The sequence below is a fragment of the Simochromis diagramma genome, unplaced genomic scaffold, assembly GCF_900408965.1.
Source record: "Simochromis diagramma unplaced genomic scaffold, fSimDia1.1 OVJJ01000361.1, whole genome shotgun sequence".
Lineage (NCBI taxonomy): Eukaryota > Metazoa > Chordata > Actinopteri > Cichliformes > Cichlidae > Simochromis > Simochromis diagramma.
The window spans coordinates 7,739,647-7,761,729 of NW_024386860.1; the positions used below are offsets into that span (position 1 = coordinate 7,739,647).

General features: G+C 40.0%; 2 protein-coding genes and 1 long non-coding RNA gene across 7 annotated transcripts in view; 2 read left to right on the plus strand and 1 right to left on the minus strand.

The window, feature by feature from the left end:
• LOC120732582 overlaps positions 1 to 617 on the minus strand; it is an 18,018-nt gene extending 17,401 nt beyond the window's left edge. Inside the window, exon 1 of the long non-coding RNA XR_005695610.1 lies at positions 21 to 617. This is a non-coding gene — a long non-coding RNA (uncharacterized LOC120732582). The remainder of the gene's footprint in view (positions 1 to 20) is intronic.
• ddx61 (DEAD (Asp-Glu-Ala-Asp) box helicase 61) overlaps positions 1 to 4,923 on the plus strand; it is a 10,957-nt gene extending 6,034 nt beyond the window's left edge. For all 3 annotated transcript variants that reach the window (XM_040030278.1, XM_040030281.1, XM_040030280.1), the window contains exons 10-13: positions 3,128 to 3,308; positions 3,394 to 3,495; positions 3,589 to 3,804; positions 4,483 to 4,923. In XM_040030278.1, coding sequence (XP_039886212.1) covers positions 3,128 to 3,308; positions 3,394 to 3,495; positions 3,589 to 3,773 — 468 coding nt within the window. In that variant the 3' untranslated portion in view covers positions 3,774 to 3,804; positions 4,483 to 4,923. The remainder of the gene's footprint in view (positions 1 to 3,127; positions 3,309 to 3,393; positions 3,496 to 3,588; positions 3,805 to 4,482) is intronic.
• A 3,702-nt stretch (positions 4,924 to 8,625) lies between these two features.
• tomm40 (translocase of outer mitochondrial membrane 40 homolog (yeast)) lies at positions 8,626 to 19,701 on the plus strand. Of its 3 annotated transcripts, none has more exons than XM_040030282.1 (9): positions 8,626 to 8,763; positions 9,455 to 9,690; positions 9,819 to 9,979; positions 14,422 to 14,523; positions 14,642 to 14,747; positions 15,982 to 16,104; positions 16,274 to 16,350; positions 18,940 to 19,042; positions 19,148 to 19,701. In XM_040030282.1, the coding sequence occupies exons 1-9, from the start codon at positions 8,663 to 8,665 to the stop codon at positions 19,285 to 19,287; spliced, it is 1,149 nt and encodes a 382-aa protein (XP_039886216.1). In that variant the 5' UTR covers positions 8,626 to 8,662; the 3' UTR covers positions 19,288 to 19,701. The 3 variants fall into 3 exon arrangements, with proteins under 3 accessions (XP_039886216.1, XP_039886217.1, XP_039886218.1); XM_040030283.1 differs by having other exon boundaries at positions 8,627 to 8,759; XM_040030284.1 differs by having other exon boundaries at positions 8,630 to 8,767.
• Positions 19,702 to 22,083: the final 2,382 nt, after the last annotated feature.

Consider the following 22,083-nt stretch of genomic DNA (forward strand, 5'->3'; position numbering starts at 1 on the left):
GTGGAAAAAAAGTTTATTACTGTTACGCCCCCAGTCTAGGCGGGTAGGGACGCACATAAGGTTGGAGGAGAGGGAGACAAATCCCCGCCCTGGTTCCCAAGCCAAACATCCAAACCAGTTATGAGTAAAAAGGTGTTTTTATTTAAGGAAAAGAAGCATAGCTCCAGGGTGAGCCCAGGCCAAAATAATAAACAAAACCAACTAAGTCCCACCAGAGAAAACTAACTAAACCCTAGGAAAGAAAAACAGAACAAACAAATGACAGAGCTATCCCTCGCTCCCTAACCGGAAAACAGGAGAAAACGATTCCAAAAGAAAAGGCAGCTCACCCCTTCCGCTTCAACCCAAGAGTGCCTAAGCGCTCAACTAATTCACTAGGAGCGGCTTTCACAATTTCACACTCTCACAAATACACAAGATAAGCACGGGCTGGGAACACCAGGGTCAGGGCCGCGACGGCTGTCCGGCTACTCGCTCGTTCCACTCTCTCTCTCCCCCCCTCGGAGCTGTCAGAGCGGCCTTTTGAAGGTAGTCAACCGCTCCATGGTCCAATCAGTCGCTCACGACTCCTCATTAGGGGAGGGACCTGGAAAAGTCTTACGCACAGTACAGAAAACACAAACGGAAAACAGGCCACACATGGCCACAGCCGTAACAATTACAGAGAAATGTCTCTTTCCAAAATCAAAACTATAATATACCCTTCTTGTGGGGTATATTCTTACCCCCAGCCCAGCATTAACTATGTTCTTAGCATTGTCAGTAGTTACAGGTATTATACCATTTGGTCGCACTAACTTCCAATCTTTCACAGCTTCTGACAGATCTTTGGCTAAGTCGTCAGTGGTGTGACTTTCGATGATGTGTGTCTGCAAAACACTGCTTTTCATCTGCCATTCCAGATCAATGTAATGTGCAATGACTGTCAAGTAGCTCTGTGTAGCTCTTGAAGTCCAGCTGTCTGAGGTCAGAGCAACACTGGGTGCTGCTGACACTGCCGTCTCTAATTTGGCTTTTGTCTCCTTGCACAAAGCAGGAACTGCAGTATCGGTGAAATAGGTTCGTGAAGGAATATTGTATCGGGGCTCAAGTACTCTCAGCATTTGCTAAAACCCGGTGTTTTTCTACAACAGAAAAGGGTCGCATGTCGACAGCATAAAAAATAGCAATTGTCCTGTCTATTTCTTTTGCCCTCTTAGAATCATGTACTAACGGCTGTCTAAAGGACTTGGGTAAAGTTTGTAGCATGTGTGCTTGTTGTTTTTATCTGCTTCCACTTGTCTTTGCACTAGGGTTCTGTCTCGCTAGCTTGAGTGAATGCATGTAGGCGGCGTTCTGTGGATCTGCACTCGACAATGCATCCTAGGCGGAGTAGTCGAACGCAGATCCACTGAGCTCTCAACACAGACAGCATCATCAGAAGAAAAGTTGATAAAATAAATTAAAAAATTTTGTATTGTTCAATACATATGTGTACCGAACCGAAAGCACTGTATCGAATGGTTCAATACAGATACATGTATTGTTGCACCCCTAGTTTTGACCAACCAGTTGTGCTATCCAGTCTTTAAGTCTGACGTCATTAACCATTTCTGGGTCCAAAGTCAAACAAACACTGGGGCGTCACTAAGAGTTACAAACTGTCTAAATTTCCTCTTTCATCTTTAATAAAATGATCAGTGTGGCTGCTCTAATAGGTGTAACAATTAAGTTTAACATCCAGGCATCCATAAAAACAGAATTTATGAAATGTAAGAGTTAGAAGTTGGCAGGGAGTTAGCTCACTAGTTTCCATCTAAATGAATAGTTGTAATAAAAACCGAGAGGGGCCGACAGTGATCACTGCCTTTTTTTTTTTTTTTTTTTTTTTTTAGTGCTTGTTCAGATTAAATAGAACAAGATACAAAGTATTAAAACATGTAAAAAAAAAAAAAAAAAATCACAACAGCCTCAATAAATGAAGAGCAGTTTGGACCCGGAAGCACAGTTAATACATCATCACTTAAAGACTGGATTGCTGCACCATTAAGAAGAGAAACTCTGCCCCCTTGGGGTGATAGTGGGTTTTTTTGTGTTGTATGACATGTGTTGTGGTCGAAGATATTAGTAGGAAAATATGCAAAAATAAATTGAAAAATCTAAGAAGACAGGTTTGGGCATCCCTTGTCAGAATACTGTGACCATCCAGGTGAGATGAAATTACAAATGAGGCATTTCATAAAAAATAAAAAGACACATTTTCATGTCTTTTATGAAAGTATTCATGAAATCAGTCTTTCACTGCCATCCAAAATATTGCTAGCTTGCCCCGTAACCAACATATTCATCATTCATATTCATTTTTTACACCTGGAGGCTGACTGAAAAGTCAGCAGTGGCATACAATGATTTAGCCTGTGGACCATTATGAGGTATAGAGTAAATATAATTGGCTCCTACATTGTGTTCACGCAATACTTACCCTAGTAAAAAGACAATGGTTTGTTTGTTTGTTTTTTTAGTTACACCAATGTTGCTTCACACATGATCATGTAATGCATTTACCTTTTGATTTTCTGTTGCTCTTTGTTTTCTCTGACCTGAGGACCACTAAACAAATCCTTCCTTTTTTTGGGGGGGGGGGGCTGTCCTCCTTCCTTCCTTAACTATTCACAGTAATGGAAATTTTGACCCAGCCTTTGCGTGTCACTGTGCCTGTAATGTGTATTTGAATTCACATTTTTTTGTTAGATAAAGTAAAAAGGAAAATGTATTTATGATAAACATAAAATTTGCACTTAAAGCTAATAAAACAAAAATACAACACAATGTAAATGTTTACCCTTATATTGTATATTGTATAGCTTTCTTGTTATATGTAAAATTGTATTATATTATTTAATTTTATTTAATTTTTTTTACTTTAAAATATTTTACTTGCATTTTTAATCACTCTTATATTTAAATGTTCATTTTCTATTTTATCTAGGGATTGAGAGTAACGAAGTTTCTATTCTCTGTATGTCCTGTACATGTGGCAGAATTGACAATAAAGTTGACTTTGACTTTGACTAAACACAGCTTCCAACAGAACAGTTTTGTTCATATTTTGTGAAATAACCCTTCATTCTGTATTTTTCTCTTCCAGCTCCAGATCAATCAGTCTATCATCTTCTGTAACTCCACTCAGAGAGTTGAGCTTCTTGCAAAGAAAATCACTCAACTTGGTTATTCATGCTTCTACATTCATGCAAAGATGATGCAGGAGTACAGAAACCGTGTGTTCCATGACTTCAGAAATGGATTGTGCAGAAACCTAGTCTGCACAGGTAGGTGAAGAGTTTTTGCATTTGAAAAATGTGAAGTGGAAGAACGAATGTTCACTGGGTTGAGTAAGCACATGTTTTCTTGTAGACCTCTTCACTCGGGGAATTGACATCCAGGCTGTAAACGTGGTTATTAATTTTGACTTCCCCAAAAATGCAGAGACCTACCTCCACCGCATTGGCAGATCAGGTAACTTGTCGTTTTGTCAGTAAGTTAGGTTTACAGCTACTGTTTGTAATACCACTACTAATACAAGCTTGACACCATGTTGTTTTTCCACAGGGCGTTTTGGTCACTTGGGTCTGGCTATCAACCTCATAACTTCAGATGATCGCTACAATTTGAAGAATATTGAGGACCAGCTGGTTACTGACATTAAGCCCATACCCAGCAGCATTGACAAGAGCCTGTATGTTGCAGAGTTTCACTCTGTTGACGCAGAAGATGGTGGTGAAGAGAAGGCATGAAACTAAGGACTGAGAGCTACACAAATCAATGGTCAGTTCCTTGAATGGCTCAAACGGAAGCATTACTGAAAAATAAATCTCTAAGAGTCAAAAGTTTGGTTTATAAATAAAACAAGATGGGATGTTTGCTGCCCTTTGGTTGCTCAGGACTAGGTTGTTGCAACCGTGTAAACACAGATTTTAATTCCATTTGTCAGTTAATCTACATCAAAATGTTATTCAGGGTTCATGCTCGGCCTTGAACGTGGCTGCTGGAAAGCTGTTTGATCTGTGGCCAGTGAGTCTTCACTGCCCTATTCTGTGTTTCCAGTATTATGCTTGTGAGGTGAATTCATCAGCAAGGAATAGCTTAAAAAGTATATCATGTACAGGTGAAACCAGAGAGAATATTCTTGCTCGCTGTGTTCTGAACCATAAGAAGAGTACATATATATGTAGGGGTATTTTAGGTTTAGAATGTAGTGCATCTGAACACTCATCCTGAAGCAACCTTTTTAATTGATTAGTTAATCTTGATGAAAGAGGATATAAAGCTTTACTAGATTTAAAGGTGAAGGGGTTACAGAGCAGTCAGCATAGATTTGGACAGAGCTGATCTGCACACAGGGCCAGCTATCTGCTCTGTGGGTTTACTACAGTAGTGACACATTGACATGGTTGGAACTGGAGATTATAATTTTATTCCTGGCTTTTTTCTTTTGTTTTGCAGAACAAACATGGTGCCTGGCATTTGTCACACAATACTGGCTACACATCACACAAGATTCAAAGTGAAGATTTTCTTTCTGCTCCAAACTCCCTCAAAATAATATTTTTGTACATTTTTCATTTCCAGTTTGAGTTTACTTGTAAACTGTTGTCCCACAGAAAATTCCCAGTTGAGCTTGGACAGTGATTTCTATCAGTGTGGCAGACTACACTGCTAGAAATCACTGCCCATGTGATTTGAGCTAAGGTTGAAAGATCTCACCAAATTCAGCCACTATTGAAAGAAGATGGAAATGATCTGCTTTTGGTGCTTTGTTGTACGAATAAAACCGTAACCAAAGGTGAACTCGGTGGATTGTGCCAACTGTGAACTACAATGTTTGTGTCCACATCCTGCTGAATTGCATTTGAGCCAGTGACATAAAGACAAACTGCAACTTTGGTCACGTACGTTTGGTCATTTCTTATACTGTCTGTGATAATTATGACATGCTCAGTATTATGATGTATATTATCGGTTTAAAAAAAAGGCCTATTTGAAGATCACCAAACCCAAATTAATTTGATGCATGGTCTGCAGTACTGAATTAAGTAATCTGGTATTTTATTACATTACTGCATTACTTTCACAGGCCTTGTGTGAAATCTGACCCTTCTTCTGTGGAGGTCTTTAAAATCTTAGCAGAAACTAAGGATTGAAAGACTATTCAATATAAAATTTGCATATACTGCATTAGGTAAAGCCACAGTTTTGTCTGGACACATTTGCTACAACATTACACACATTAATCTTTTTTTTTTTTTTTTTTCCTCTCCCCAACTTCCTTATTTCTGTCAGCTAGAACCGATGTGGGCATTCTTACTTGACCCTTCTCATTAGCATTTTTACCCTCACAAACAGTCTCCCGGGGTTTATTTTTGTAACACTGTCAAACTGTGTGGAAAATACAATGGAATCAGCACCAGTAATCCTTTCATTCTTGTCATCACCATTTCATTAACATTCAGATGACTGGGACAGAAAATCTGAATGGTGTGACCAGTTCTTGCCTTTACAGGTGAAGTTTCTGCCCCTTGATTTACTAAAGATATTTGCATTAATTGTGAGACGCACCTAATATTTTGGAATATAGTACACAAAGAGACCAAAGAAGAGCACGAGTTGGAACAAACCTTCATGAACCAAAATGACTTCTTTCCTCTTTAAAAAGGGCTGCTGTGCTGCTGCAGTGCACAAAGCCTGACACCCGTTTCTTATGATAAACATAATTTTTTATTATTTTTTTTTCACCAATAGTACAAACAGTTGTGATTTCTAATAGCAAAGTTTCAATAAAGTTGCGCTTACTGATAAATGCATTTCATGTAGCACATTCAAGAGAGTGAACACTAGGAAAGCAGCAGGCCCAGACGGCATCCCAGGTCGTATCCTAAGAGACTGCGCATACCAGCTAGCTCCTGTGTTCACTGAGATATTCAACATCTCTCTATCTCAGTCGGTGATCCCCACATGCTTCAAAGAGTCCATCATTGTTCCTGTCCCGAAGAAACCCCACCCTGCTTCTCTCAATGACTATCGCCCTGTAGCCCTCACCTCAGTAGTGATGAAGTGCTTTGAACGCCTGGTCAGAGACTTCATCATTTCTTCACTACCAGACACACTGGACCCACTACAGTTCGCTTACCGTCCAAATCGTTCCACAGACGATGCCATCTCTCATCTCCTCCACACATCACTCACTCACTTGGACACTAGAAGGGGGAATTATGTTAAAATGCTCTTCATAGACTACAGCTCTGCATTTAACACCATAATTCCCTCCACACTCACCACCAAGCTGGAGCATCTGGGACTCAGCTCATCTATGTGTCTGTGGATCTCCAACTTCCTAACTGGCAGACCACAGGCAGTAAGGATGGGCGGACATGTCTCAGCCTCCACCTCTCTCAGCACTGGAGCCCCCCAGGGGTGTGTTCTGAGCCCCCTGCTGTACTCTTTGTACACATATGACTGTGTGGCCACTACCAGCTCCACCACCATCATCAAGTTTGCTGACGACACCGTCGTGGTGGGCCTGATCTCTGACAACAACGAGACGGCCTACCTGAAGGAGATTAGGAATCTGGAGAACTGGTGCCAGAGGAACAACCTCCTTCTAAACGTCAGTAAAACAAAGGAGCTGATAGTGGACTTCAGCACTAAGCAGGAGAGGAACTACCAGACCCCCGTCATCAACGAGTGCCCAGTGGAGAGAGTGGACAGCTTCAAATACCTCGGAGTTCACATCACGCAGGACCTGTCATGGTCCTGTCACATCAACACCGTGGTGAAAAAGGCCCGTCAGCGTCTCTACCACCTCAGACGCTTGAGAGACTTCCAACTGCCCTCCAAGGTGCTCAGGAACTTTTACTCCTGCACCATAGAGAGCATCCTGACGGGAAACATCTTAACCTGGTTCGGGAACAGCACCATGCAGGACAGACGAGCTCTACAGAGGGTTGTGCGGTCAGCTGAGCGCACCATCCGCTCCGAGCTCCCTGACCTACACTCAATCTACAGCAGGCGGTGCTGGACCAAGGCCAGGAAGATCGTGAAGGACCTCAGCCATCCCAACAACGGACTGTTCTCTCTGTTGAGGTCAGGAAAGCGATTCCGCTCCCTGAAGACCAACACAGAGAGACTGAGGAGGAGCTTCTTCCCGCAGGCGATACGGTCTCTCAATCACACCACCACACAGTACTGACCCACACATACAGTTCTTACACACACTGGACATTCTGGACATTGTTTTCACTTCATTACTTAAATCACGCTGCTGTTATTGTGTATATGCTGCTGTTATTGTGTATATATTTATTTATATTTCTTCATACATTCTTATATAGTTCTATATTGTGTATTTTGTTGTACAGTTATTTTATTTTCAACTTTAATTTATATATTTTATCTTATTCTCCCAGTTAAATTTACCCTTCATTCTAATTTGTGTTGTACAGTTATTTCATTTTTAACCTTAATTTATATTTTATTCCTTCCTAGTTAAATTTATCCTTTTTAATTTTTCATATTTATTTCCTATCTTATTCATAGCCTTTTCCTTTTTTGTTTTCTTTAGGTCACGAGCAGTTGTCAAAGCATTTCACTACATATCGTACTGTGTATGACTGTGTACGTGACAAATAAAATTTGAATTTGAATTTGAATGTCACATATCAGTAGTCATAACTACATTAATGACTTTGAACTATTTGACATCAGGGATTGGTTTGTGTATATAGAACTTTTTTACTCTAGTGGCGCATTCTAAGTGTTTTAAACAGCATGCCTCATTCACCCATTCATACCGCAACTTTGTTTATATGTTTCTAAGTGCTTTGTAGCATTCATACACATTTACACTCCAATAAATGTGTCATTGGGTCATCATCTATTTAAAATATGTATTTATGTTTGCTTCTCTGGCTGACTTTCACATTAGTGCTAAGCACCCAGGGAGGGGACTCATTTTTGTCATGCGCATCTGTATTTTTCTTCCAGTGTGTCTGAACTAGTAATTGGACTCATGTGGATTTGGTTACTGGATTAGAACAGCAATCCTTTGTTTTATTCTTAGAAGAAAATTATCTCTATGGCTTGATGAACCATGTTTTTCTTGACTATATTTATTTTTTAAAATCAGGTGTTGCAATGCTAATTCCAAGCAGATAAAAAGTTCAAGTGACTGCACTCCACAGCTGCACTTTCTGTTTTTTTAAATTTCATGAATGATTGCATTTTGGTGTAAGTCTGATCCATGTAACCTAATATTTCTTGCTAAGACAGAATCCAAGTCAAACCATAAATCTGTCTTTCATTTGCCTAAAATGCAGTATAACATTTCATTATTTACATTTTAGTTAGAACCTGTTTGAATAACCCTGTCCACTGGGAGATGATCCCATTCTTTTTGAAAAATACACAAAACCCGTATTCTCATATTAGTATAATTAATATATTTTTGTTCCTCGCATATAATTGTGTAAACACTCCTGTTCGCTCCATACCCTTGGAATGTCTTTCAGTGAAAGGCGGAATTATGCGAATGTTCAGTAAATGAATCTAATGATACGTCACTACAAAAGGGTTGTCCTAGCTTCAGCCAATTGTTGCCGGCATGAGATGCACATGAGCCAATGCACAGATGAGTCTGGTAATGGGCGGATCCTTGTCAACTACGGTCACTGACGTTGTCGTGAACTTTGCCGGTGTTGAACTACCCCTGGACCCAAACCGTCACCGTAAGTAGGTAAACCGCAGAAAGGAAGGGGGTGTTTTGTCATTTGGGGGCAGGGGGGTATTTCATGGCGTTACTCTGTCTTGCGTCGTAAATCTAGTTACCGCTCTATTCACATATGGGCGAATAGATCTCGTGGTCAATTCCACATGGCTACCTAGCCAGCCAGTTAGCTAACCAACCTCTGCTAGCTCACTTTAGCATTCATAGGTTAAATGCTGCTAGTGAATAGTTTTGTCAGCTGGTGGCTTAAATCCATATGTGGCTTAACTAACAAATAACCAACTGCAGTACAACATGTCTTACTATCAGGTTATACTGTTTTTATTGTATTTAAAATCTCGAGAGTCTAACTAAATTGGGCCTTAGCTGAAACCAACATGCTGCACCAATGCTTCAATGAGGGTAGCGGTGTTGATGGTCGCTGAAGTCTTGTGAGCAAATGCTTTAAGAGCTCCGTGTTACTAAAGCTCTTACAGATATACTGTATGAAGCATGGGTAACAGATCTTTGAGCAGAATATGCGCGTGTATGTATTTGTGTATTTACCTCACAGGATATGCAGTTCATGTTCAAATTTACTTTTTGACCATTTCTACAAGATCAGTTCAACAGTTAGTAATCTGAATGCAAATATGCAGCTTTTATTGCTGTTTTGAAACAATAATGTATTTATACACTGCCTGTCTCTCTCAATAGGCTGTTACCATCTAAAACTATGGGCAGTGTGTTGGCTGCCGCCTCCCCCAGTCCAGCCCCAGCTGTAGCTGGAAGTGGACAAGGGGTGCCAGGCTTGGTGTCGGTCCCTCCTGGGTTCACTATGCCCTCAGTGTCTTCCGTCCCTCCAGCAGCTGGATCTGACCAGCCGACGGCAGATGCACAAGCCTCTCTCCCAAATCCAGGATCATATGACGAATGCCACCGCAAATGTAAAGGTCTGGAAATGAGGCGCTCTCTCTGCATTTCTTCATTTGTTTTTCAACTTTTGCATCATAATTATGGTGTTGTATCATTGCATCAAGTGTCATTGTTAAGCCGTGTTGTTCTCCCTTCTTTGTTTCAGAGGTGTTTCCACTTCAGATGGAAGGGGTGCGGTTAGTGGTCAACAAAGGCTTGAGTAACCACTTCCAGGTCAGCCATACTGTTACCCTCAGCACCCTGGGTGATTCTGGTTATCGATTTGGTGCTACCTATGTAGGCAGTAAACAGACTGGGCCAGCAGAGGTAATGCTCTCTTTGTTTGTTTGTTTTTGCCTTTGCCTTAACATACTACTGATGTGATTCTGACCGTTGTGTGTAAATCTTTGTAATGTTTACAGAATTGAATGTTAATTCCATAAATGCATCAACATTTCATTTAAAATGCATGAATATTATTGAGGTCGCGGTTATTTGTCACGAATAATCATTAGAACAAAATTGTCCTTTTTTTTGCACTGTCATGTAAATGTAGCATAGCTTTTATATTCATGTTGCCTTACATTCCTTATGTACAATGCTTTGCAAAAAATAAGTCACCTAGATTCAGTGCATCTTTTAGAAGAAAAATAGAAAACTTACCAAAGTGTAAGATAAAATCAAAACAAACAGGACACTCTTTGTATTTGTATATTGTGCTAAATTCCTGTTAATTAAATCTTTTTAAAGTGTTTATTCACCTCTTTGAGGTGAAATATATTGTCTTGTGTCATTCAAACATTTGAATTTGAACTGAATAAAGTTGTGTCCAAACTACAGGATAAAAAACAAACACAAAAAAACAAACTAAAGTGGCCATCCCTGAGTGTAGCCAAATGAAAATAAAAGGTAGGATTATGCAGGAAACGACCTACTGTTTTAGTATTATTTTAGCATTGCTTAATGCTTAAGGGTTAACACATCTTTGTCCAGTATTTTGACTATTTTCCTAAAGCCTTCATTAGTCACTGTGTTTACTGGATGAATATATCTTTGGTAGAACGTGTTGGCAATTTCACTATGTCTTCATGAGCTGGGTGGATAAACTGTACATGCTGGATTTTCTGGACACCTGACCTGCTATTGGAGGATTTCAATAAGAAACAATTGCATTGTTTACGTTGCCTTTATGCAATCATCTTACTACAGTTAGCTGTGTTACTTTGCCACACAGACGTGAGTCTGCTATACTTTTTGCACATTGTTTGTTCTTGGTTTACGTCACTTGTTTTAAATGCACAGTATTTTATAAACCAACGGATGATAATCTGCTTTGAGAAACAAGTTCCACACCTTCTGTTGTACCAGATGTTTGACTTTTTAATCTAGTGATACTTGTCCAGATGACATCCAATACATTTTATGGTGCAGGTAACAGCTGTTATTTGGCATATGCAGGGACTTCATCAGGGAGTAATTTTAGAGAGCGATTTATTTGCTTTTGTTTTGTGTTTGATTGGCAGAACACATATTTTTAATATCACTTAATCATGTTCATTTATTTGGTTGAAGTCAAACTCGTGATCACCATTAATGGTGTATCTCTTCTTCAGTGTGAATCTTCACATAAATGTCTAATAAGCCATAATGGATGATTAGTGATATTTTATATCCATCCATCCATCTTCTTCTGTTTATCCGGGGGCTGGTTTACGGGGACAGCAGCTCCCACAGGGAAGCCCAGAAATCAATCTCTCCAGCTACGTCGTCCTGCTTGTCCAGGGGAACACCAAGGCATTCCCAGGCCAGCTGACAGATATAATCACTCCAGTGTGTCCTGTGTCTGCCCAGGGGCCTCCTCCCGGTGGGACATGCCCAGAGCACCTTGCCCAGGAGGCATCCTTGTCAGATGCTTGAACCACCTCTACTGGCTCCTATCAATGCGGAGGAGCAGCGGCTCTACTCTGAGCCCCTCCTGGATGGCTGAGCTTCTCACCCTATCTGTAAGGGAGAGGCTAGCCACGCTTAAGAGGAAGCTCATTAAGCGTGGCTAGCCTCTGCCACTTGTATCCGCGATCTTGTTCTTTCGGTCACTACCCAGAGCTTGTGACCATAGGTAAAGGTAGGGACGTAGATCGACTTTGCTTTTATCCTCGGCTCGCTCTTCACCACGTCTTACCGGTACAGTGTCCGCATCACTGCAGCCGTAGCACCAATCCGTCTGTCGATCTCCTGCTTTCTTCTCCTGTCACTCGTGAACAAGACCCTGAGATACTCAGGGTATCTCAGGGTCTTGTTCACGGTTCTCAGGTATACTCCTCCACTTCAGGCAGGAACTTGTCCCTGACTCAGAGTGGTCACTCGATCCTTTTCCGGCTCAGGACCATTGCCTCAGATTTGGCAGTGCTGATTCTTATTCCCACCGCTTCACACTAGGCTGCAAACCGTTCCAGTGTGAGCTAGAGGCCATCACCCGATGAAGCATGATCCATGAAAAGCAGAGATAAGATTCTGACACCACCCAAGTGAAAGCCTTCTGCCACTTGGCTATGCCTAAAAATTCTATCCATAAAAATTACGAACAAAATCTGCGACAAAGGGCAGCCCTGGCGGAGCCCATCATCCAGCTGGAATGAGCCCGACTTATTGCCGGCTATGCGGACCAATCTCTTGCAACGCAACGCATGTATAAGGATCGAATGGCCTGTAGGAATGGGCCAGACACCCCATACACCCGAAACACCTCCAACAGGACATTCTGAGAGATATGGTTAAATGCCTTCCCCAAGTCCACAAAACACATGTAGACTGGTTGGGCAAACTTCCATGCACGCTCAAGTATCCTTGAGCGGCTAAAGAGCTGGTCCTTTGTTCCACGATCAGCATGAAAACCGCATTGTTCCTCCTGTAGACTTTCTCAGGGAGGCTGACAAGTGTGATCCCCCTATAGTTGGAACACACCCTCCCACCCCCCTTCTTAAAGATGGAAACCACCACCCCGGTTAGCCAGTCCAGAAGTACCACCCCTGACCCCTGCAGATGCGTGTCAACTAAGACAGCCCTACAACTGAACCTTCGGCCCGCTGTCCCAGGGTAACCCTATCCCAGGGTTAACTGTTCCCTTGATATTCTACTCATAGGGGTCTTGTGAATCGCTATTTGTCCGGTGTCTCACCCAGGACTAATTTTCCATGGGAGACCCTACCAGGGGGCAAAAGCCCCTGGACAACACAGCTCCTGGGATCCCTGGGATTGCATTTTATTTGCAAACAGTAAAAGATCTTGTCTGTCACTGTGACTTGAGTGATCTGTGCATAATAATTTTTTTTTTATCAATTTATTTGAAAAAATTACAATACATGTTGAATGCATGTGGAAACTAACTGTGGAAGTTCACATACAGTAGAGCAATAGCAATATTATATGCATCAGAAATTCATCTAGAGCACCAAAATGTGGCCACCTAACCTAAAAACTAACTTGTTGATTTGGATTATTGAGCCAAAGTAGTGTCACCTTAAATGCCTGTCTCAAAAATTTAGGGGACCTCATGATAGTTCACTAATTTAGTGGGATGCTGAGATACGCTACAATGAGACTTACAGTGACATTCATAAATATCTTGAGTATGGTTGTGGATATTGACATAAAAAACAACCGGCTATAATACACTGAATGTTTCAAGACCATTAGGAAATGTTGGTCTGTGAACGTGATGGGTCTTTTTATGGAATTTAGGGTCCTGTGTAATTGTAAAGCATCAGCCACTTATGTGAAATCTGTGTTTTTGTCGTGAAAAACATAATTTTGGAGCATTATGGAAGCTGTTTAAACACCAGATGTATTCCAGACCATTAAAGTCTGACCTGTGGTTGACAAAAACAATTGAATATAGTGATGACAAAAATCATTATTGTGTGTGCTATATTATATTATTAATAACCAATGCCACTCCTGAAACATACAAAGTGTGCTTAACCCTGGAAGAACCCATGGGGTCAAATTTGACCCCATGGTTTCCCTAGAAAACCAATGGGGTCGGCTCTGACCCCATGGGTTCTCCAGGGTTAAATCAAAGATAACTCAACTTTATTATGGTGTTAATTTTCCCTCATTTAGTGTTTGTCTCTAAAGCCCCTTTTCCATTAACTTCGACTAACTTCAACTTGGATCGACTGGGTTTTCATTACAATTCAGTACTACCTAACGCGCGTGGTTGTCGTCATAGCAACGCGTCCAAGTGTCCCGCAGAGTAATTAACGTGACACGAACGCTACGAAAAAGGTGGACGTTGTGGCAAGAATATACCTTTTGCTCAGTCTGTGCCTTTTCTTCGGACTCAGGGATCACCGCATTGTCTTTTGTAGCCATTTTCCTCATTGGTGGGTTTCAAAAATGGTGTTAATAATATGCCTTCATGACTCATCGAGTGACGCTACTGATCAGCCAATCAGTGGCATGCAGTCTGACGACGTCACATTTTAGTACCTGATCGAAAAGTACCTGATACAAAGTACTTTTACTAAATGGAAAAACCGATTGAAGTTGATCCGAGTAGGTACTAATGGAAAAGGGGCTTAAATGACATATTATTAGTGTGTTTGACATTTAGTGTATTATTAGAGTTCAAAACTTCAAAAACACCTGGTTGGATTGTTTTTCTTCACATTTTCACAGCCCCAAATTCTGTATTATTGTTGCTGACTGCCATTTTATACAGCCGTTGACATAGTTTTCAAAAGCTGACAGTGAAGTGGTATTCTCTCTAGTCATTCCCAGTGATGGTTGGAGATATGGACAACACCGGCAGTCTGAATGCGCAGGTCATCCACCATCTTACAACAGCTGTACGCTCCAAAATAGCCATACAGGTATGTAGACATGCAATAGGATTTAGATGTGATCCTTTAGAATTTTTATTAAGCATTTCAGTGAATGTTTTGTTGTCCTTTCAGTATTTTATATTTTCTGTTTATTATTTATTGGCAGACTCAGCAGCATAAGTTTGTGAACTGGCAGTGTGACATGGAGTATCGAGGAGAGGACTTCACATCTGCTGTGACGCTCGGAAATCCAGATGTACTTGTTGGATCTGGTATGATAAAGATTGGTTTGATCAGTTATCCTTTATTTATTGAAGAAAAAGTCACATTGAAATTAAAATCTCTTTTCCAAGAGAGACCTAGACAAAACTGTAGCAGAAGTTGCAACAAAAAAAGTAAAAAATGTGCTGCAAAATGAAATACAAAAATATTATTCTTAATAATGAATATGAAACCTGATGCATTTAGTTCAATAAACAAAGGTCCAAAAGGAAGGATTTTTTTTTTTTTTTTTAATAGCAAAATAATAAATTGAGCGTCATTGGGCCTTTCATGGTTTCGTGTGTCAGTAAAACACTTTCCAGATGTTCTTTCAGAACCACAGCTGATGTGACTGAATTTCAGCTTGCTGCTGAGTTGAATTGTGTGATGTCTGAGAAGCAAAGCATCAACCATAATCTAATAAACATTAATGGAAACCAGGGGGCGCCTGAGGTCCATGAATGAGTGCTGACTCACCTACAGAAAGTAATACATTGCTAGTTCAGTCTGTGTGTCCAAACTGTGACTCCTGGAAGAAGTTCTCATTTCTTAGAATACTACTACTATACTCTGTCACGTATTCACAACCATTGATAATAAAACCCAACTCGACAGCAACTTAAAAAAAAAAAAACTAGGAGTGCTTATAGACTACAAACATCCTCTGTGGGTGCCGGTTTAGCTCAGTGCGTTGAGCAGGCAATCACATGACATACGGCTGAGAGCAGCCGGCCTGTGTTCGAATCTGACCTGCAGCCCTTTGCCACATGTTCTGCCCCTGCTTTCCTGTCTTCTCTTCACTGTATCTATCAAATAGAAGCTGAAAAAAGGCCCCAAAAATATTAAAAAAACAAAATAAAAACATCCTCTGTAAACAGAAGTACTATGTTTAGTTCAAACATTTTCTTATAGCTTACTATGAGAGCCACTGCAGATGGGGAGGAATCAAAGGACTAAAATGCACACACGGATAGGTACTTGCAAAAAAAGATGGGCACTGCTGCTTTTTTCTTTTTAGTACAATACTTGGTGATACTTATACATTTCTACTTTTCTCAACAAAATAATTGTGGGAAATATTAGACAGTGAATGCACTTCTTCTGACTTAAACATGAAAAAAGTAATATTAAAGTATACATTTGAATGAAAGAGGAATTAGAAAATATAAAAAAAGTGTACAACGGAAATGTGTCTCAAAAGAAAATATAATCTGTATTTGTAATAGATGCTTTTTACTGCTGCAGGCATTTTGGTGGCCCACTATCTTCAGTCTATTACTCCAGCACTGACTCTCGGTGGAGAGCTTGTGTATCACAGGAGACCAGGGGAGGAAGGAGCGGTCACCTCTCTCTTGGGCAGGTACACAGGTAAAATCGCACTTTAAGATTCACATTCTGCACTGCAAGAGTACTTTGTGCTAAAATTTATATATTTTATCATGACGCTTTAAGGGTATTGTAAAATGTGAGCTATCTAAGAGATGGATTAGTAATCCCCCCCCCCCCCCCCCCCCCCGCCTTTTTTAAAACTCCACAGGTGAAAACTATGTTGCTACGTTGACTTTGGGAGGAGCAGGAGCTCATGCTACATACTATCACAAAGCCAATGATCAGGTACCTAACTTCAGTTAAATTGTGTTGCTATACTACTCAGGTCACACTACACTTGCATAAAGCCTCACAGTGGATCTGAGGATTTCATCTTGGGCATGTGGAAGTTTGGCCTCCTTAGGCCATCACTGACACAATGCCAAACCTGTCATAATTTTGCGGGCAACATAACCACCTGTAACTGTCTTTAACAGTAATGGTTAAAATGTTTTGTAGCTCAAACGAAAAAAACACAACAAAAAGATTCTCTTCTTTCATCCAGTGCATAGCCAAAGTCTAGAGAATCATGAGGGACGTTTACAAGAAAATCCCTGTAACTTGCAAATGTACTTTAGATAAGCAATGGCTTCTTTCTCCTGAGCACATAATACATTTTTACTAGGGGTGCAACGATATTCGTATCGATATTGAACCGTTCGATACAGTGCTTTCGGTTCGGTACGCATATGTATCGAACAATACAACATTTGTAATTTATTTTATCAACTTTCCTTCTGACGATGCTGTCTGTGTTGAGCGCTCAGTGAATCTGCGTTCGACTACTCCGCCTAGGCTGCACTGTCGAGCGCAGATCCACTGAGCGCTCAACACAGACAGCATAGTCAGAAGGAAGAGCGCAGGGCAAGCTAGCAAGACAGAAGTTAAGCTCTCTTTGCAACATGGACCTCCCCCACTCTCATTCAGATCTGGCGTTTGGAATTATTTTGGTTTTCATGTGACGTATGACCCTGAAGGTAAGCGAGTCATGGACTAAAGTAAAACAGTATGTTGGATGTGCCATGCAATGCTCAATTACATGGGTGGGAACTAGTGTGTTAGCGCAGTTAGCTCGTTAACGTGTTGGCCGTCTAGCCCCATGCACGGGGCGATCGGCGGTAGCTCGTTAACGGAGATTTGCCGTGTTGTGGCGTTAAGGTCATTTCAACGAGATTAACCTGAAAGCACTAGTGGGAACACAACGAATATGACTGCACATTTACGCCGACATCATCCTAGTGCAAAGACAAAAATAACAAGCATGCTACTAACTTTAGCCGAGTCATTTAGACAGCTGTTAGCACATGATTCTCCTTATGCTGCTGAGAATATAGCCCAGAAGAAGCGGATAGTATAGCTTTTATTTTGGAAAGAGACATTTCTCTGTAATAAACTCTCTTTTCCAAAGATGAGTGATTCCTCAATCAGATACAGGGCTTGCAATATCGCTAGCCCGACGTCCTGGAGCTAGCGATTTTTTTCAGTCGGGCTACCAAAATCTATCTCTTCCCTGCCCGTCGGGCTATTGTAGGAATATATGTCAATGCTTTTGCATTCTTTCAGAATGTAGCTGGGTAATTATTCATTGGCATCGGTGAGCCACTGTCAATATGTGATATATTGAAATCGCGTTTGAATTTGCGCTTGTTTTTTGCTTTCACTTTGCAATCGTGTGAACTGTGTATAGAGAGCGACAGCACTGATCTGTGAGTGATGATAATTTGTGCACCAATTCCTCTGACATCGTCTTATTAATCGTTAGCTTACTATGCAAACATGACAAGTGAAATCTCCCGCAGCAAGCTTAAACATGTGAGAGGTTGATCGCGCAGAGAATCGCTGAGCTTATGTGAGTGCGTGTGTAAAACCAGCAGCATATATATTTTAGTTCTGCTGAGCCAAATAAGACAGGTCAGGGTGAAGAAGTGACAGCCAAAGGAAAGCTTACCACAAAACGGAGAAGTTATGACAAATCAGACTATAAGGCAAAAAGAAAGTGCAGCTTTATGGTTTCATGGACAAAATAATTTCTGTGGCTGCAATATGACGAGCTAAATAACCAGGGCTGCACATAAGTGGTCCGCAGGTGCGCATTCGCTGTCAAAATAAAAAACACGCACAAGGGTTAGGGTTAAATTTAAAAACTGTACCTTTGAGTTAAAATATATATTTATAATTTTAATAAATGACAAATTAAAAAGGCATGAACATTTTTTGTATCGAAAAAATATCGAACCGTGACACCAAAGTATCGAACCGAACCGAACCGTGAATTTTGTGTATCGTTGCACCCCTAATTTTTACAATAAAAACAATAAGTCAAAAACACATGCAGCCAGAGAGATTGAGCAATTCACAACCATATATTAACATCAGAGACAATTTGCTTCTGATGGTCAAAGATTATGAATGTTGGTAAAATTTTGCAAAGAGTGTTGATGAGACTCGATTGTGGGTTTGACTGCTGCACATTGGAGTCTGGATAAAGGAACAAATATACTGAGGGTTTGTTTGCAAAAATCACAGGTGAAGTAAATCCTGTGTTATTCTGTGTTGTCCTTAAAGTGACACATTTGGCGTGAACAGTTTTAGAGTGTTGGAATCCTAGCAAAACAGTGTTTTGGGGTTGTTTTGATTTTCTACTCCACATTCAGTGAAAACTGGCCTTAACTCTGATGTGAGTAACAACATCTAAATTCTGGAATATATTTTTTGCAAGTCTGCTGATTTTGGCTTTATAAAAATATTTTGCACACGTGCAATGTGCATATGGGTACTTTAATATTGAATTAACAGACTTAATGTTACATGTACTTTAAATTTCTTCTTTTACAGTTGCAGGTAGGAGTTGAATTTGAAGCCAACACGAGGATGCAAGACACAACAACATCCTTTGGTTACCAGTTGGACCTCCCCAAAGCAAATTTGCTCTTTAAAGGTAAATACCGTACACAAGTTGTAACAATCAGTAAGAACATTACCAAAAAAAGGGAAGCAAACATTTCCATTTCAAAATTCATCACTTCTATGTTCTCTTCTGCAGGAACAGTTGACAGTAATTGGGTGGTTGGAGCAACTCTTGAGAAAAAGCTCTTGCCGCTGCCTCTCACACTGGCCCTCGGGGCTTTCCTCAACCACCGTAAGAACAAATTCCAGTGTGGCTTTGGTGTCACGATTGGCTAGAGGTTCGGGGGCTGCTTGGAACCAGCCCACAGGCCACAGTTTGGACCGGCACAGAGACACACAGGAAACCTGGACTAAGTTTTAAAAATTGGATTGAGAGACTCTCTTATAACTGTGATTTCTGAGGCAGACAGAGAGACAAAAATGACTCAAGGAGCCAGGACTGGCCAAGCCATGCCTACATACTGTAGCACAAATGTCTTTCCTTTATGGTGTGTTGGATGTACCCAGAGTCTAGAGAGATGTATATCAGAGGGGATCATGTGACGCATGACAACATGTGATGTGAAAATCAAAGTAAGTGGTGAGACATAATATATGGTGGTTATGTATAAATTGAAATAAATGTGATTACTTTTTGTACATTTGCCTGTGTCATTGTTTATAAAATACAACATAATCCAGGTATACCTGGATTATGTTGTATCACATGAGCTGCAATACATTCATGAAAGGGATTCTTTGAGTCTGTGAGTGATATGCTGGGTTTACTTTAGTGAGTTGTTTCCATCCAGCTTAAAATTAATTTAGCAAAGCTATGGTTAAATTTTTAGGCTGAAATCATATTTTTGTTGTTAACTTTAGACTTTAATGTTGGAATAATTGTTATGGAAAGAAGAAAATTCAGTGATGAAACTACAGAGGATCCTACAGTTTTGTGAAAAAACAAAATGTTACTATTTGTGTATATTGCTGTATGATAAAATAGGCAAGAATTTCGAGTAGATTCACCATAAGTTAAGCATATAACTGATTTTACATCATTGCTTTATGAAGTAATGCATGTTTATTTTTTTTAATACTTGAAAAATACAGTCTTCAAAAAAAAAACAGTCTTCACTTACACTAAAAAACATTGGTATTTCCTGTATTCTTTAGTCATAGTTGGATTAGTACTGTTTAGAAAGGTACAAGGTTTACTTATGTTCACAAGTTTCTGAAATATACAGTACCTGCCCAGTTACACGCAGTTACATCTGTCAGAAATGTTCAAATTGATTAAGAAGTTGCGCAATTACCAGACTAAAACTTGACCTGGAACAACTTTAATGCCATTTAGTGGAATCTGGTGAAGCATGCAGTGAGATGTTCTTGTACCTGGAGAGAAAACTGTTAGATGTATGTGTTCATTAATAACAGACACATTAAAACAGAAAATGTACTTTAAGTAACAGAAGTAAAATGTCAAATATTAACAGTTCATGTATGTAAGTATTAAACACGTCGCCAATTTTATAAGTAAATGTATTTCTATAGGTGGTATTGATATGCAGACTCATCTATCTTGCTGATGAGACCCACCATAGTCACATGGGACAGAAAGAGAATTAGGGTCTTGTTTTCTGCTTAGCCGTCACCTAAGGATTTACATCCTTTATAAGCAGAAGGAGTCTCACTATCTGTTTTAACGTCTCCCATTACAATGGCCTCACTGTGTTTGTAGAGCAAAAGGCCCCTCTGTAGTGAACGTGCATACAACTAAGTGAGAAAGTCAAATTACTAATGTGATATATATGCGATTAATACATGAGAAAAGAAATCTTCCACCACATTCCACCCTTTGTGATACCACAATTAAGAATAATTAATTAACAATCACATAAAAAACATTTCTTTTCTAACTACTGAACATAACATCAGCACAATTGCGTACTCAAAGAAATTCCACAATGTGCATCCTCCCCATAGTCAGAAGGAAAAAACAAATTTTCACTTTATGGTCATCTTCACTCCATCTGAGTCTCCACCCCTTCTTCAATGGATGGCAGTTATATCATAAAAGAAAACAATATGAGATCATATACAGAAATGAAACAGCTTTCGTTGTTCATCTGCAAAAGAAAACTTCAACCTTAAGTACATCAAGATGCTCTTTCATAAGAACCCGTTGTTTAGATAAGGAAGTCTTTCAGTGTGTGATATATTTTCCACTTTATCATTAAATTCATCAACCCATGTTTCCCAATTTATTAACTGTTTCTGTAAAAAAAAATATGATAGATCTTTCCTCTCTATCTATGCAGTGTACTGTACTCTTTACTATTGTAGGGCCATAAGCCCATTTAAACAGTATATAAACCAAAGCCATTTACAGTTATCTTTACTGACCCCACATCAGCATGTTTGAGGCCAATCAAAATCCCTCAGTGAAATGTGATAAACTGAAAATCTTACCTTTAGCGTGTCAAATAATACGTCAAAGTTCCGTACACATGTCAAAAGAACTCACAACTGTTGTTACAATAAGGGTCTAATGCACTTACACATCAGGAACTGACATGCTAGAAAATCAGTCTAGCTACCCTACAAAATGCGCACAAGTTGCTGTAAAACTTGCATGCTATAATTACTCCAATCACTTTTACTCATTCTCAGGACTCTTAACAGAGTTTGTGATGTTCAGAGAGTCATATAAATGCATATCATTTATAAAATGATTATTAACTTCACACCAACGACCACCTTAACTCAAAAACACACTAAGCTTTCCAGGGAAACTGCCTGACTGTTTAATCAGGTGCCATCTGCATTCATTCGCTGATCCCTCTTGGGTGGCGAAATCATAAAAAACTGATGGGAAACATAGAAAGCATGGTTTCATGTTAAACCTAGAATCCCCCGTTTTGACACATGGTCTCTCCCATGAGTCAACTCATCAGAACTGGGAGAATAACAAAAAGGAAAAAGGTTAGTTAGACACTTTCTCAGAGAACATCAGCGCTTCTCCTCCAGAGTAACTTCGCTCCAGCCCAGGGTTACACCCTGTGTTAGAGAATAAAGTCAGCATTATTGTCA

Bases quoted from the DNA above. Each gene is read 5' to 3' on its own strand.
- tomm40 (XM_040030282.1), top strand. From the start codon at position 8,663: ATGAGTCTGGTAATGGGCGGATCCTTGTCAACTACGGTCACTGACGTT. The intron at 9,691-9,818 runs GTCTGGAAATGA...TCTTTGTTTCAG, and splicing joins ATGCCACCGCAAATGTAAAG to AGGTGTTTCCACTTCAGATG. The intron at 14,748-15,981 runs GTATGATAAAGA...TTACTGCTGCAG, and splicing joins AGATGTACTTGTTGGATCTG to GCATTTTGGTGGCCCACTAT.